This window comes from Petaurus breviceps, unplaced genomic scaffold (assembly GCF_028583685.1).
Source record: "Petaurus breviceps papuanus isolate PSGF00001 unplaced genomic scaffold, PetGlider_PUasm1.0 174, whole genome shotgun sequence".
Taxonomy (NCBI): domain Eukaryota; kingdom Metazoa; phylum Chordata; class Mammalia; order Diprotodontia; family Petauridae; genus Petaurus; species Petaurus breviceps.
In genome coordinates, this window is record NW_027185761.1 from 64,246,536 (window position 1) to 64,263,249 (window position 16,714).

Below are 16,714 nucleotides of genomic sequence, written 5' to 3' on the forward strand. Positions count from 1 at the left end.
TTCACAGCACTTCTGTGGTGCAGGTACAAAGCAATAAGCAAACAGTCCTGGGAATCCCGGAGCAGGGGCTGGCTTCACCACAATCTCTCCTTTGAGTAAATATACACACAGATGGCTCCACATTCTAAACCAGGGGGCTTTGCTGATTAAATGACAATTATGGTGCCTCTGGGGTTAATCACAGCATGGAGAAACTCAGCCCAGGAAGGGGTCAGCTTTAACCCCCAGTCTGCATGAGTGGGTGCTAGAAATCTCCTTCCTGAGCACTGATGACAGACAGAGCACACCTACCATTCCTCACTGGCCCCAGAAACTACAACTAGGTGAAGTACCACCCTGGAGGCCAGTGAGGTCTGCCCGAAAAAGTGAACAAATGAGGTATTTTTAGGTGGCCAATCTCCGGCCTACAGGTTTAAAATTGGAGAGGCATGAGGAAGAGGAAGAAAGCAGTGAGGAAGGAGAAGGAAGAGGAAGAAAGCAGTGAGGAAGGAGGAGGAGGGGAATAAGGGGAAAAGGGGCAGGAGGGGTAAGCAAAGAGAGCTGAAAAAGAAAGGGAGGAAGGGAAGCTCCCTCCCGCCCGCAGCCATCTGTTGGCTGAGCATCTCTTTTCTGACTGGAGAGACCTACTGTTGTCCACTAGGGGGCAGAGGGACAGCCTCAGGGAAAAGGCCAACCTCTGACAGCGGAGTGATATGGCCAGATTGGCCCCAAGAGGTACAGGTCTGGCTTTAAGGCACAGCTGTGCAAATACGCTGGCTGAGACATCATTTGGGGTCACAGAAGAGGAAGGGCAGCAAGCAGCGGACCCTGGTCTTTTACTGTACCGGTGGATTTGTCCATTCTTGTGCAGGTATTCCAGGCCCTCCAGAACCTCTTTGAGAATCGTGGCAATGCAGGCCTCATCCAGGACTCCACTTTTGTGCTCCCCCTTGGCAACAATGTGCTTAATAATATCCAAAACAGACCCTAAAGACAGAAGACATTTCACTGTTAGCTCTCAGAATAGTTACCCTGCACAATTTAGAGTTATCTGTAGTCAAGACATACTGAAATCATTTTTATTTTACTTTTTCATTTCCATTCCTAAGGAGTTAGGAGACCATGAGAGAAGGAAGTAGACACTCTGAATCAATAATATATTTTCAAATGAAATCTACTGCGGAAGGCAAATATGAAAATGGCTCCCCTCTAGGACAGCTGGAAAGAGGGGAGAGTTTGGGAGGAAAAATAACGAATTTTGTGTGGAATCTGAAATATCCACAGGACACCCAGTCTGGCCTATTCAAAAGCCAGGCAGGTGGGATTAGAGCTCAGGAGAGAGGGCTGATGATTTACATTAGAGAATATCTAATTAAGTAAAAAGACTCAAAGACTCAAATACTCAAAGTGCTAAGTGAAATTTCACAGTATGTTCTGTGGTGTATACAGAGATGAGTTACAAAACAATCCCTGAGAAGCATGAACCTATGAAGTTCATAAGTAAAGCTGGATCTAAGCTGTTCAGAGATGTGGCTGTACCTGGTGTCCCTAGACAAAAACCCAGCCCTCAGAAAGACGTAACCTTAAACAATCCCTGTAAGTTTCTAAGAACACCCCAAATCAAGGCACCGCTTGAAGGAGGGTTTTGTAGGAGGATTCATTGTTCTAGGGGCCACCAACTGGCGCCATAGTGCCTAGAGTGCCAGGCCTGAAGGCAGAAAGACTCATCATCTTCCTGGGTTCAAATCTGGCTTCAGACTCTTACTAGCTGTGTGACCCTGGCCAAGTCACTTAATCCTTTTGGGGGAGGTTTGCTTCAGTTTTCTCACCTGTAAAATGAACTAGAGAAGGAAATGGCAAACCACTCAGTATCGTTGCCGAGAAAACCCCAAATGGGGTCAGGAAGAGTCAGACGTGATTGAAAATCACGTGGCTGACCCTAAGGACTGATATGTAGAAAAAAACAACAAAGGAATGTTGACTAGGTCAAAGTAAAGAAATTTATTGAGTAAAAATTAATCTGCAAAAAGACTCCAGAAATGCCAAGTCTCAGAAGCATCTCCGAGCTCTGAAAGGTCGGGGCCAGGGTGGGTGAAAAGAGCGGAAGAGAATAAAACCGCAAAGCGGCCAGTTCTTTTTAAGGAAAGAAAAGTAAACACTGTAGTCATTCCTAGGGCTGTGAATCTGCAGCTGGAGGGCAGCTCCAGCCCAGAAAAGCAAAGGCTTGTGGGACGTCACAGAGACGCTAAGTGGCAATCCCAAACACAGAATTTCATTTGGCAATTTAGTATCGTCTTGTCCAATTACCAGAGAAAGCAGAACTCAGATGGCCAATTCTAGTTCCTTGGGGAATGGTGTACTGGCAAAGCCAGGTGTCCATTCATAAAAACCAAACCACTAAGACAATGTCAAGGCGGCCTCTTTAAAGCAGAAACATCTGCTTGTGAGCCTTAAGACTCACTGTCAGAAATGCACATCTGACAAACGATGGTCAATATGCCACTGGTAAGCACAACACTGGCTAACCCGAGGGACCACGTCTGAACGTCAAACCACCTTTCTGCACGATGCTATTGCTGCAAACCCTTAAACAGAAAATTCATAGCATTAGCAGGGAAAGATGAGCATATGTATGGGCATAAGCAGTTAAGTGAACTCCAAGGATGGTCGCTCCCCACACAGACCCCAAGGACTAAACAAAGTCTCTCCATCAACAACTGTAATCGTTGGGAATGACTTTATTCTCTCAACATTCCTGCCATGCCTCTGGTGTGCAGGAAACGGAGAAGGTCTGGCAGAGGTCCGGCCCCGGCCCAGGCCCGTGCCCAGCTCCGTCATTACTTTCCTCTCTCCTCTTGTCCCCTGACTGGAATCTCACTTCAGGAAAATGGTCAGCCTCACAGTTACAGATGAGAAGAGAAAAACGAAGCACCAGGGTGATTCCTCTTACCCCCAAAAAGTCAAAGGTCTTTGAGAGGCTGTCAAAGAAGTGACAGAAAGAAAAACACAATATTTATCTAAATGTTCAAGGGTTTCAGATGAGATTTTCAACACTGAAAATGGGAGGCAGCAGGGTGTAGGTGAAAAAACATAAGGGATGAACACATGCTCTGCCAGATTAGAAAGGAAAAGGGCAAATCAGACACATTCCACCAGGGCTACACACACTGTCGTACACTCACACTCACTCACCACTGAATGTCTTTAAATGGGAGCCCAACTTTAGAAGATCTGGCTTCTGGGACCAACTGTAACACTTACCAGTGGGTAACCTCAGACAAGCTCTATGCTTACAGATAAGAAGAAATATTTCACTTCCAGAGCAGGAAGCTAAGCCAATCTCCCAAGAGCCAGCCCCCCTTTACCTGACTGCTTTAGTCTCAGTTTCATCAACTACCAACTGGTAATACTCCCCGAGAATGCTGACCTTACTCAGTGTTATTCTAAAAGAGCTAAGGGAGCAAAGTGCACCCTGAAGAAATGACCAACTGCCAGATACAAACATCAGCTGTCGCCCTCCCTTTGAGATTCTCACCCGTCCACAGGAGGAGACGCTGAGCATTTCAAGGCCTCTTGCCTCTCTGCTCTCAAATGCCTCCTCCATCTGGCCATCCCTCCCTCCCTGACAAAGTTTTCTTCCTAATAAACAAGCCCAACTACCTCCCTTCCCAACTCAGACCCCTTCGGAGGCTCACCACCCCCTGCAGAATAAATACAAGCTTCTCACTTCTCCATGGGTGACCTTCTATGGGGCACCCACCTCTCTGGAACTCAGTGTCCTCATCTATAAAAGGAGAGGGTTGGTCTAGCTGACCTTGGAGATCTCCTCCAGCCCTAAATCTAGGATCCATCTCTGGCATTCAAGAACTTAAATCCAAAAGTTTGGATTCAAACTCTTCACGCACACTTTGTTTCAGACAGCCGGGACCACTCTCCACTTTGGGATGCTATCCTGGCTTCCCCTGCATCTGGAACGGATTCTCAGTGCAGTTCCACCTGCTGAAATCTCCCTCCCCTTCGAGGTCTAGATGCCGATGCCATCCAGGCAGAGGTGATTCTGCCCCTCTGTTCAGATGACTCCTGTCTCTGCTTGTCCCCTCCTAAGCACAGCCCTGATGGCCCGAAGGTCCCTACCAGCTTGTGGACTTACTTAGGCTTGTGTTTTACCTCCTACTAGAGCAGACACACTCATTTTTTCCAGTGCTAATAAACCCTCCCTAGAGCAGAGCTTAATGAAGATTTGTTGAAATGTTATACACAACATGTACCAGGAAGAACTGCTTCAGTAGAACTGCTTGAAAAGAGAAATCCCGAAGGACAATAAACCTAGAACTGGAGAGGCCTTGATAACATCCAACCTCCTTATTTTATAGGTAAGTAAACTGTGGTCCAGAAATGCCAAGGAAGTCACCTGGGGTCAGCAGATAGTGAGCAGGTGGGCAGCAGACCTGGAATCAGTCCCAGTCACTGGACTCAAAATTCAGAGTTCTCTGTACTGTTCCACAGGATCACAGAATTTAGATATGGTCGTGGGCTCAGCACTCCTCTAGTTCAGTGTCAAATATCCCCAAGGCCCCTTGAGGGCTGCAGAACCAGATTAAAATGTAACTGGGAAATGTTTAACAAGAGAAGTAAGACTACAGTAGGGTACAGATAATATTAACTTGTGGTTTGCTAATTCAACATATGCCGGAGGGATCTGTTTCTTTTTGAGTTTGACAGTAATGCTCCAGTCCAAATGTCCCGCAGTACCAGACTGATCTCTATAATATTGTGGATAAGCAGTCATGGGGGCGGGGGGTGGGGCCAAGACAACAGAGTAGGAGGAACAAGGTTGCTGAGGGTGCACCCCTCAATTCTCCAAACATCTAGACAATGTAGCCGACCGAGCTCTGACAGAGAAATCCAGAAAAAGTCACAGTAAGGCCTTTGTCCAGCCTGGGTCAGCCTGGGGAGAGAAACAGAGAGGTCTGCAGACATTGAGGACAGGGTCTGGGCAGTTAAGTTGAGCGTGAGTTTAGTGCCAGCACAAAAGGAGGCCCTAGACCCTTGTGGGGCACCACTGTGGGGACGGGTGCCTGCTACCCAGTCCCAGGGGGCATATCCAGGGCAGTGAGAAGGGGACCTGACACCACTAAGAGAGGCCCTAGGCAGTGTACAAAAAAAAAAAAAGGAGGAAATTCAGAAGTTGGATATATTCAGCAGCAGCAGCAACAACACTGTTGTGTTAGCCCTCAGGCTCAAAGCAAGGCTCCCTTCCAGCATCTCTCCCAGCCTCCAGAGTTAAGGCAGGATACCCAGGACAAAAGGGAACCTACAACTGCTTCACTTAGAACCAAGCATTTCCAGTCGGCTCACAGGAGCAGAGTCTGGTAGCATCTATTCTCTTGCTCAGACCCAAACTCAGGTCCAGAACCTTTAGAGCTCATACCAGGGAGGCAGCGACCAGACTTTGCCCTAGATCAGACCACTCTAGGAGCACTGAAAGCGTGTAGGTGCCCAGTGTTTTCCTGAGATCCTCGAATAACACTATACCTAGTACCTCCCACCCCTGCTCCCCCCACAAAAGCAGCAAGAGGCCAGGGCTTCCCTCCAGAAGCATGGCAGAGCCCAGCCTTAATATCAAGTCCAAAGTCAAGACACAGGCTGGAGAACAGGTAAACAAAAAAAGAACTGCATCATAGTGAGCTATTATGGTGGTGGGGCCACTCAAGAAACAAATGCAGTAGAAGGGAACGACTCCCAAACACCTACAAACAAAGCCTAAGAGAAAAACACAGCTCAGGCACAAACTCAAGTAGAATTCCTAAAAAGAAGATGAAGTAAAAGTTAAAAAAAAAGAGTTAAAAATGTTTTTTATAAATGGACTAAAGGATACTTGAGGGAAAAAACTGGAAAAGAAATGAGAGCTATGGAATGTGATTTGGAAGGAGAATTAACAATTTGGTACAAGAGGTACAAAACCTTTCTAAAGCAACAAACTTTCTGAAAATTAGAATGGACCAAAGAGAAGTCAGTAAGTTCACAAAGGAACAAGAAATATTAAAACAAAGTCAAAGATAAAAAATAGAAGAAAATGTAAGTTATCTTATAGCAAAACCTACTGACCTGCAAAACATATTAGGGAGAAAAAAATTTATAAATCACTGGACTAGCTGAAAACCATGACCAAAAAAAGAGCCTAGAAAAAATAGAAATCCTAAAAGAAAACAGCCTAGATCTCTCAGAACCCTAGGGCCAAGGGGAAAGAGTCTACCAGAAATTCCCGAATGAAAACTCCCAGTAATATCAGTCATAATACACAGCTTCCCTGTCAAAGAAAAAAAATTCTACAAACAGTCAGAAAGAAAAAATTCAAGTAATGAATATAATACTACATGGGCCTTTAATGATACAGAAGACTTCCAAGCAGCCCTGATAAAAAGTCCAGAGCTGTGGAGAAACTCTGAAGTTCAAACACAGGAGTGAAGAGAAAGATAAACTGCTTACCATGAAATACAGGGAGATACATATGATCCCTCTGAACCCTATCACCATCCATTTGACAGAGGAAGGTCAATCAGACAAGGCCTGCAAGTGGTTCTTTTAATGTCTAGTTGATCTTAAAAGAATGAAAATAGAGGGACAGAGGAATACACTAGAGGGAGGAAAAGAGAAGGGAAGGAAAGGTTGGGGGAATTATCTCACATAATCAGTGTACAAGTAGACAACTACATAAACAAGGAGGAGGAGGTGAGGGGCACAGCCTCACTCTCATCAGACCTGAACAAATGAAGAAAACACAAAGAGTTGGGTACAAAAATCTATTTTATTCAACAAGAAAATAAGAAGGAAATGGAAAAAATGGGAGGGGAAAGTAGACGAAGGGTAGATTAAGAGAGGGATCAGACCTAAGCAAAATAAACTCAAGGATGTACAAAAATACTTATACTTCTTTCTGAGGTGGCAAAGAATAGTGCTCATTAACTGGAGAATGGATGCTTTATAATATATAAATGTGATGAAATATTATTGGGCTGAACTCTTATCCAGTGTAATGACCAACCAAGATACATGCTGCCCATCTCCTCCTGGAGAGGTGAATGCAGAATGAGACAGATTTTCTTCTGGGATATGGCCAAGGTGGAAATTTGTTTCAACTGACTATACATGTTGGTGATGGCTTTTGTTTTTCTCATGTTCTCAGTTTGGGATGGGGGTGGAGTGATAGGGTAAGAAGCCAGATTTTAGCTGATTGAAACAAATTAAACATATGTATTTTTTTAAAAAGTAGCTCCCCAAACCCTGCTCGAATACCCCCCATCATAAGGAACTCACTATGTCCAAACGTAGCCTGCTCCATTGTTGGATGTGCCTGGTCAAAGCATTGTTTGTTCCTTTTTTATGCTGAATTTCATTCGTTCTCCCACTACTTTTACTCCTGGTCGAGTTCTATCCTCTAGACTGTCATTTACAAGTCTACCATGCCTTTGATATGAGAGCACAGCCCTCTGGGAATATCTGTGAGGGAACTATTATGTTTACCTTAAACCTTCCCTAGATCAAATCCAGGACATCAAGAGGGCACAGCAGGCAGAGTGCCAGGCCTGGCGTCAGGAGGACTGAGTTCAAATCTGGCCTCAGACACTTAGTATATGTGTGACCCTCGGCAAGTCGCTTCACCCTGTTTGCCTCATTTCCTCATCTGTAAAATGAGCTGGAGAAGGAAATAGCAAGCCATTTCAGCATCTGAAAGTCATCATAAAGTTCTGCTCATGATCCAAACTGCTTTTAGGATAGCATGACTTAACTGTGATACAAAACTCGTGGTGATCTTTACCTGTTCTCAGATTTAAAGAGACAGGGGAGGAAAAAATGAACTTCAAACTGAGAGCCTGCACTTCCCTGTAAAACATGCACCTACCAAAGTAGGAGGGGGACTGCAATGTCTAAGAGATGTCATTATCCTCCTCCTCCCTAGAGAGTTCTGAGGGAGCAGGACAGAGCCTTTTCTCCAACAGTCTTAGAGAACTTCCTGGGGCACTGGGGAGTTAACTGACTTGTTAACAGAGTCACCAAGCCAGGGGGTGTCAGAGGCAGGCCATGAACACAGGTCTCCAGGACCTGCTCATTAACTGAGAGACACCACGATGCTCTTCAACAGTAACAGCAATAACAGTAATGGCCATTTAAATCAAGTTTTCTAAGTGGCGTATATGTGTACACATATGTAATTAAATCATTTAAGTTTCCTAGGGCTGGGAAGTAGTTATTATCCTCATTTGGGAGATGAGGAAACTGAGGCTGAAATAAAAAAGCTCAGCCCAGCAGACTGCTTGAATATGTCAGGAGCAGAGTGGAACGGACACAACGGCCCTTCGATCTCTGGACCTAGCATGCCAAGGGGAGGCACCTCCAGGAGGCGGGCACTGGGCTCATGAAGATCTGCCTTCCAACACCTTCCACCACTGGAGCCAGGCCAAGTACTTCACAATGATCTGTCTGTCCCTTCACTGCCCAAGTCTTCTCTAGGCCTTTACCTAATTTGGTGGCGACAACAGGCACACCTGGCTGCATCAACTTTACTACTTCAGTCACTTCCTGGGTTGGAGAACTTCCTTCACTAGCACAGGTTATGGCTGTTCTGCGCCTCTGATGGTTCTGGAGAACCGCTTAGGCCAAAGGGCCACATGCCTTCAGTCAAACCAGTTCTGAATCTCTGAACGTAAGGGGCAGGGCCTCATGCTGACCCCCATCCATCCAGCAGTCAGAGACTCCCCCGCTTAGCTGGGGCTGCCAGATAACCCAAGGTCACACTGGGCTGAGGCAATGAGTCAGTATAAGTGGGAGATTTTTGTCAAGATCCATCAATCATTAGGCATTTACTAAATACTTATTATGTGCTGGGCAACGTGCTAAGAGCCAAGGATAAAAGGAAGACAAAATCAGATCCTGATCTCAAGGAGTTTCCATATAACATGGGAAAAGATACATACAGTAACATATAGTGAAGAAATGCAACTTCAGAGAAGGCTCTAATGGAAAGAAGGGACCAAGAAAGACCTTTTGCAGTAGGTGGGATGTGAGAGGAGTCTTGAAGGAAACCTGAGGTATCAGGAGGCAGAAATAAAGAGAAAGGCCAGTCAGGAAGGAAGCTTCTATAATATCCAGTAAAGAGATGAGGAGGTCCTGAACTGGAGAGGTCATTGTGTGAGTGAGGAGAAGGGATATATGCCAGAAATGTTGTGAAGGTCAAAGAAATAAGATCTGACAACTGACTAGATATGTAGGGTGAGGAAGAACGAAGGCCAAGGATGACTGACAATGGCCTAGGAAGGTGGTGGTACTCCTGGCAGCAACAGGGGAGTTGGGAAGAGGGGTGGGAAGTTAATGAAAGCTTCTCTAGACATGATGAGTTAGAGATGTATTAGATACCAACCTGAAATGTCCAATGAGCACTGGATGATGTGTGAGAGTTCAGTGGGGAGACTACAGTTGGAAATACAGATCTGGGAACCATCTGCACAGATAATTGCACGCATGGGAGCTAATGAGATCACTGAGTTAATACACAGAAAAAAGAGGAGTCTTGAGGGACACTCATAGTAGACATAACAAGAATAAAGATCCAGCAGAGAGAGTGAGAAGGCGCATCAAGACTGGTCAGGAGGAGAATCAGCAGAGAACAATGTGCCTCCAACGAGGAGGAAGCATCCAGCAGGAAAAGGCAAACCACAGCATCAAACCCTGCACAGAGATTTAGAAGGATGTAGACGGAACAAAGGCCATGAGATCTGGCCATTTAAAGGTCACTGGTAACTTCGGCAACTGCCAGAATACAGGGCGTTCAGAGGAAGTGAAGGCACCAAGTAAAGATGCCTTTCTCAAGGAGGTCAGCAGGGAAAGGAAGCAGACATAAAGGGCGATAGTTAACAGGGACAAAGGATCAAGAAGGGAGGGAGGAGCTCTAAGGATAGGGAGACATGGCTATGTTTGTAAGCAGAAGAGATTAGAGATCAGAGAGTGGGAATGATGGTGAGGGTGACTTGCTAGGGAAGACTGGGGGGCTGGAATCAAAGGAGCATAGAGAGGGAGATGGGCTTTGACAGGGAGAAGGGCCATCTCTTCATAAGAGTCTGAAGTGAATGAGAGGGAGATGATGAGAGGAATGGAAGAGAAGGGGGGGCGGTCAGGGCAGATGACCTCAATTTTTTCAGTAAAGTATAAGGTGCTCAGCCAAGAAGGCGGAGGGGAGGGCTGCCATGGGCAGCTTGAGGAGAAACATTCTGGTAAATGGGACAGAAAAAGAGGAGAAGGACTGTCTTGCTGGGGACTCCGTTGTGATAAGCAATGTGTGGTGGGCCTATTCAGCAGAGTCACCAAGAAAACAAAGGACCCAAAATGACCATCAATGTAGTTTGGTGGGAGCCCAGCAGGACAGGAGAATGACACCCCTACCACACAGACACACAAAGACACAGACATGCCCTTCCTCTAGACACTGGAGAGGGCTGCAGAACTCAGGCAAGACAAAGAATGTGAAAAAGGAAGAAAGTATAGAAGGAACCAGGGTGTGAGATTAACAAGGGAGGAATAGCAATGATAATCAGGAAGGGCAGCACAACACAACGGAATAGCAAGTAATCCTCTGAGGCAGGAAGAACCTAGTTCTAATCCTGCCTGGGATCACTGAAGTTCTCAAACCTCCACCAATGCTGAAAACTGCCTGTGGCAGACAGCGGCTCATTTTCACTGCTGGAGTGAGTTTACACACCACAAACACCAATAAAACCCCAGGGCGGGGCCAAAATCACCATAAATTATACTTAGATAGAGCTCTGGATGCAGAGCTCTCTTTATGGCCACACACTAGCCCTGGAGGTGAGGCCCATCACCACCACCCCCCCCAGATGAAAACACCAGAGTGAGAGATTAAGGGAACCAGCCATAGTCACAAATTCCTGTGTCAGAGGGGAGATCTGGACCCAGGGCTCTCCGAAGGGTAAGTCCAATGTTCTTACCACAACAGAGAAAAGGAATATAAAGGAAACCTTTAGAGTCAAACTTGCAATGAGGTGAGGTGCTCATGGGCTGGGTGAATAAGGGAAAAGGAAGCACCTGGAGGTCATGAAGAGAACAAATGAATACATAAGCATTTATCATGTGACCACGATGTGCCAAACACCGTGCCCAGCACTGGAGATACAAAGGCAAAAGGGAGACAGCTCCTACCCTCAGAAGACTTCCTTCTCTGGGAACCCATCTGGGGGAGTGGCAGTTGGGGAAGGGAGCTCTGTCTAGGCAGGAGACTGCAAGCTTTCTCCACTGGCAACGGAAGCAATCATTTAATGATTGTTTCTAAAGCAAGAGCTCCAGCTGGGAGGCACAAAGGGAGCGGGCAGAAGAGAAGAAGCACACGGAGGCAGAGTAAGCAGCCAGGGGCGTGTGCTGGACGTGACATGAAGCCTGGTGTGAGGCTCAGTAGATCCAGAAGGGCAGTCATGTTAGTTAGCCCCCCTCAGCCAGGTGCCCGAAAATGGAATGAATCACCTGCCCCGGAGTGCAGTGTCAGAAGGGCAGGCAGCAAGATGCCCTCCCTGGGGAGGCTCTGGAGGAGAAAAGATGGAGACAGGAAACTGTGTTCAGAAGAATTCAGAGTTCAAAATTATAGGGGTGATACAGTTTGGGGAAACAGTGAGGCTGTTAAATATGAAAATACTCTTGTGAACAACTGTAGAAGGTAGGAGGCTGATGAGCTGAGAAGAAAGAGGCATCGATCAAACGATGAATTCTCTGAGCAGAGGAGAGCAGAGCTGGAACGAGACTTAGAAAAGCGTACTGATAAACTGCTGTTAAAATATTCATACAAACCGTGAGCATCCTCCCATATGTGCTAGCCTTGAGCACGAGTGGGAGGGTACACACCACCTTACTACTGAGCAGTTCTCCATTTAAGAGGAAGGACGGCTGATGTGCTCTAAGTCAGTGCTAACATAGGCTAATGGCTGGGGTTTTTTAATTTTTAAAAAGTTGTATCTATTTTGTTTTTGCATTACAAACATCTAGGCATTAACCCAACTCTGTGAGAGGTCTCTCATCACAAGGTAATGCAAGCAAGCAAAACCAACAATACAGCGACTTCATGTGAAAGTGTGTATCCTATCCCATCTGTCACACCACTCCCCACACAAAGCTCTTTCTGTGAATTTTTTTGAAATGAAGAGAAATCTATTTTCTGTGCCTTCCACCTTCTACCTCCCACTCCACTGGAGAAAAGAGAAGAAAGATCAATTTCTTGTAACAAATGTACACACCCAAGCAAAACAAACTCCCTTGTTGGCTGTGTTAGAAATATACAGCTCCTTCCGTTACCTCCGTGATGGTTCGTTAACAGTCGTCTGGATTAAGAACAGTTGCTGTCATTCTTACAGATTTCAAAGCTGTCTGTCTTTACTGTGTTTCTTTGTAGAAACCGTTCTGCTTCTGCTCATTTCACTCTCCATGAGCCAGCAAAATTTCCTCTTTATAATGCTGAAGTTTAACTGTCTTTCTGGCTCTCTGGACTTCACTCTGGGCCTCTTCAAATGGGATCTGAGCTTTGGCACTACGTAAAGGCGTCTTCTTTGACACAGCTGTAGTCATCCATCAGTTCACAAAGGAACCAACACAATTTTTATGAAGCGCCTACCACGTGCTAGGTGCTGGGCTCGGCCCAGAAGGCAGGTGTATTTCTCTGAATTGCTTGTGTTTCTGATAAAGTGATACGTCATATTTACAACACCTTCACTGGGCATGGTGTTTGCTTCCAGCTTTTTTCCATTACAAAAAATGCTACAATAAATATTTTCAGAAGTAAGCCTTTTCTTGCTGGCCAATGACCACTCCTCCCCACCTCCCCCCAGGCTGGACAGATTTAGTAACTGGGTGAATGGAGAGGAATAATTTTAAAACTTCAATTATATAATTCCATATCACTTTCATGTAAAACATGGATTTTAAGAAAACTGCAGAGTCATTTTCCATCAGGACAAAGTTAGAAATCAATTATTTAGATTTGGAAAAGGGACCTTAGAGAGACTTGATCTTAGTCTACATGTGCCAAACTCAAGTAGAACCAGGGGCCACTAACCGCTACGGAAGGAAGGATCCCTACAGGTTGGACACAACTTTAAAATGTAAAATGCTATCTCTATTTCCAACTTGCATTTCTGCTCTCAAGCACTCCTATACGGAAGCTACAGGCCACCTCTTAGCTAGTCTGCCCCTACTCAATTCCTAGAAAGGTCTGCCTATAACGTGTCATTTTAATGCCGTTGTCGCTTTATTACTAGGTCACTAACTCCCTTGAGAAGGGCATCTACAACAGCCTCTCTTCCAGCTCTCTTCTTGAACACCCCCTATAATCTGGTCTAGGAACTAGGCCTAAAGGGCTATAAAACTGCACACACCCTTTGATACAGTAATATCACTGCTAAGTTGGTAACCCAAAGAGACAAAAAATGGGGGGTAGGGAGGGAAGGACCTATGGGTATAAAAATATTTGTAGCAGTTCTTTTTGTAGTGGTAAAAAATATCAATTAAGGGGATGTCCACTGATTGCAGAATAGCTGAACAAGCTGTGGTATATGATTGTAATGAAATATTATTGTGCTATAAGAAATGATGAGAGGGCTGATTTCAGAAAATCCTGGAAAGTCTCACATGAACTGATGCAGAGTGAAGTGAGCAGAATCAGGAGAACATCGTACATACACAGTAACAGCCACACTGGACCAACCGTGAATGACTTAGTTATTCTTAGCAATATGATGATCCAAGACAATCCCAAAGGACTCATTATGAAAATGCTATCCACCTCCAGAGGGAGAACTGATGGGAGTCTGAATACAGAGCAAAGCAGACTATGTTTCACTTTCTGCATTTTGTGTGTGTTTGTTTTTCCTCTGAGTCTGTGTCTTCTTTAACAACATGGCTAATATGGTAATATGTTTTACATTACTGAACATATATAACCTATAACAAGTTGCTTACCATCTCAGGGAGAGGAAAGATGAAGGAGAGAGAGAGACAATTTGGAACTCAAAAATATTTTTTAAAATTTATTTTTAGTTTACAACATTCAGTTCCACAAGCTTTGGAGTTCCAAATTTTCTCTCCTTCCCCCCTCCCCAAGACGGCATGCAATCTCACTTAGGCTCTGCATATACATTCACATTAACCATTTTCACATTAGTCATGGCGCAAAAAAAATGTATCACTAATGGAACGAAGCATGAGAAAGAAGAAACAAAACAAAACAAAACAAAACAAAACAGGAGAACAAATGGTCTGCTTCCATCTGCATTCAGACTCTAATTCCTTCTCTGGGGGTGGGCAGCATTTTCCATCATGAGTCTTCTGGAGCTGTCTTAGAACCTGGCGTTGCTGAGATGAGTCAAGTCTGTCAAAGTCAGTCACTGTGCACTGTGTCTGTAACTGTGCACAACGTTCCCCTGGTTCTGCTGCCCTCATTCAGCATCAGTTCATGTAAGTCTTTCCAGGTTCCAAAATTAAAAAAAAAAAAAATGAATGTTTAAAATTATCCTGACATATAATTGGGGAAAAAATAAAATATTATTTTTTAAAATGCAAGATGTCCAAAATTGACCTCATTGTCCTCTCTAAACCCTCCCCATTTTCTTTTTTTTTTTTATATATTTTTAAGCAATCGGGGTTAAGTAACTTGCTCAAGGTTACACGGCTAGTTATTTCTGGGTGTGGTGCTGAGTGTCTGAGCCCGGGATTCGGTCTCCAGGTCGTCCCAACACTGGAGCCGGTACTCTTACTCGCTGAGCCATCTGGCTGCCCCTAAGCAATTGGGGTTAAGTAACTTGCTCAAGGTTACACGGCCAGGTGTTTCTGGGTGGGTGCCAAGTGTCTGAGCCCGGGATTCAATCTCCAGGTCTTCTCAACACTGGAGCTGGTGCTCTTACTTGCTGTGCTACCTGGCCGCCCCAACCCTCCCCATTTTCAAACTTCTCTATTACTGTTGAAGGCAACCCTGTCTTCCCAGTTCCTCAGGCTCCCAAACTAGGTATCATCCTGGATGCCTCACTATCTCTCTACCCCCATAGCCATGGCCAAGGCTGGTGATTTCACCTTTGCAGTATTTCTCCAATATTCCCCCCTTTTCTCCTCTGACACTGCTCCCACTCTGGCGAAAGCCCTCATCACCTCACACCTGGGCTACTGAATTAGCTGCTTGTGGGTCTGCCTGCCCCAAGTCTCTCTCCCCACTCCAATCCTCCCTCCATTCAGCCACTAAAGTGACTTTCCCTAAAGCACAGGTCTGACCCTGTCACTTCCCCTACTCAATAAACTATAGGGGCTCCCTACTGCCTCCAGGATCAAACATAAAATTCTCTGTCTGGCATTCAAAGCCCAGGCCACACCTCCCCCATCCCCATACTTTTTCAGTTTTCTCATGAGCACACCCCTACTCTTCAATCCAGGGACGCTGGCCTCCTGGCTGTTCCACAAACAAGACACTCCATCTTGACTCCAGGCATTTTCTCTAGCACCCCCAGGCCTGGAACACTCTCCTCAGTGCAGTGCCTTCCTTCTGTTAAGGATTTCTTCCAGAACCTGTACCTCACTTGCTCGTACACGTGTCTGCTGTCTCCCCATTAGATTGCGAACGTCTTTTGCCTCTCTTTGAAGCCCCAGAACTTAACACCATGCCTGGCATAGAGGCTCTCAATCAATGCTGACTGACTGAAGGCCACTATAAAAACAAAGCTTGTACTATGGAGCACTGGAATCGGAAGACCTGGTAAGAGCTGAAGCTAGGAGGAGAAACTCTGGGAATTTCGCAGGCTTCACTTGCTTTAAACAGGATTCCACAGATGCTTGTTCCCCACACTCGACTCCACCTCCAGAATCGAGCCTTTTCTTTGGCTGCCTCCTGGCTTCTGTCAAGCCTCAATCTAAAACTCTGATCCCTTTGAGAAGCCTTTCCTGAGTGCCCCTCATCAATGCCGGTGACTTTCCTCTGTGGGTTATCTCAAGTACAAAGCTGTTTCCACATGCTCTCTCCCCATTAGAATGGAAGCCCTCTGAGGAAGGAGCTGGCTTTTGGGCCTTTCTCTGTATCCCCAGTACCCAGCACAGTGCCTGGCACACAGCAGGCTTGCTGACTTGACTGCTTTCCCTCTTCCTTCTAAAGCCATTACAGACGGATCCTAAGCTCCTTTATTTTATAAAAAGAACATTTTGTAAAGTCTATTGCAATGATCAGAGAGGTGCTAATTTGCCATTTAACCTCAAACAAAATGTGTGTGAGCAATGTTCCTAGAGCCCCACAGAATGACACCTCATTTTCCATGTGAGCTCACTCTTCCTTCAAACAGAAAAGCCTCCCCCAACAAGTTGCCCTTCTGATCGTGGGGGCTGACAGCACCTCAGCTCATGCCAGTCGGGTACCAGGAGGACGCAGACTTCTCAAGCTGAAGCTGAACCCAGCTGGTGACCCTGAGGAAGTCAAGAAGTCTCCACACTCAGTTTCCTCAGCAACACAGAAAGGGAAGTGAGTTGAGATGGGCTTCGAAGGCCTCTCTTGTTCAAAAGCTCTGGGGGCTCCCCCGAAGGGACAATTCAAGTTCTCCCCAATCTGGCTGCAGCTGACCTGGCCAGACTTTGTGGCTGTTACTTCCCTGCCCTTCCCTCTCCCTAAGCTCCAGTAAAACTGTCATCTTAGTGGCTCCTGGCTCCCCCCCAA

General features: G+C 45.7%; 1 protein-coding gene across 2 annotated transcripts in view; it reads right to left on the reverse strand.

The window, feature by feature from the left end:
* OXSR1 (oxidative stress responsive kinase 1) overlaps positions 1-16,714 on the reverse strand; it is a 115,440-nt gene that overhangs the window by 63,284 nt on the left and 35,442 nt on the right. For both annotated transcript variants that reach the window (XM_069084337.1, XM_069084338.1), the window contains exon 4: positions 825-966. In XM_069084337.1, coding sequence (XP_068940438.1) covers positions 825-966 — 142 coding nt within the window. The remainder of the gene's footprint in view (positions 1-824; positions 967-16,714) is intronic.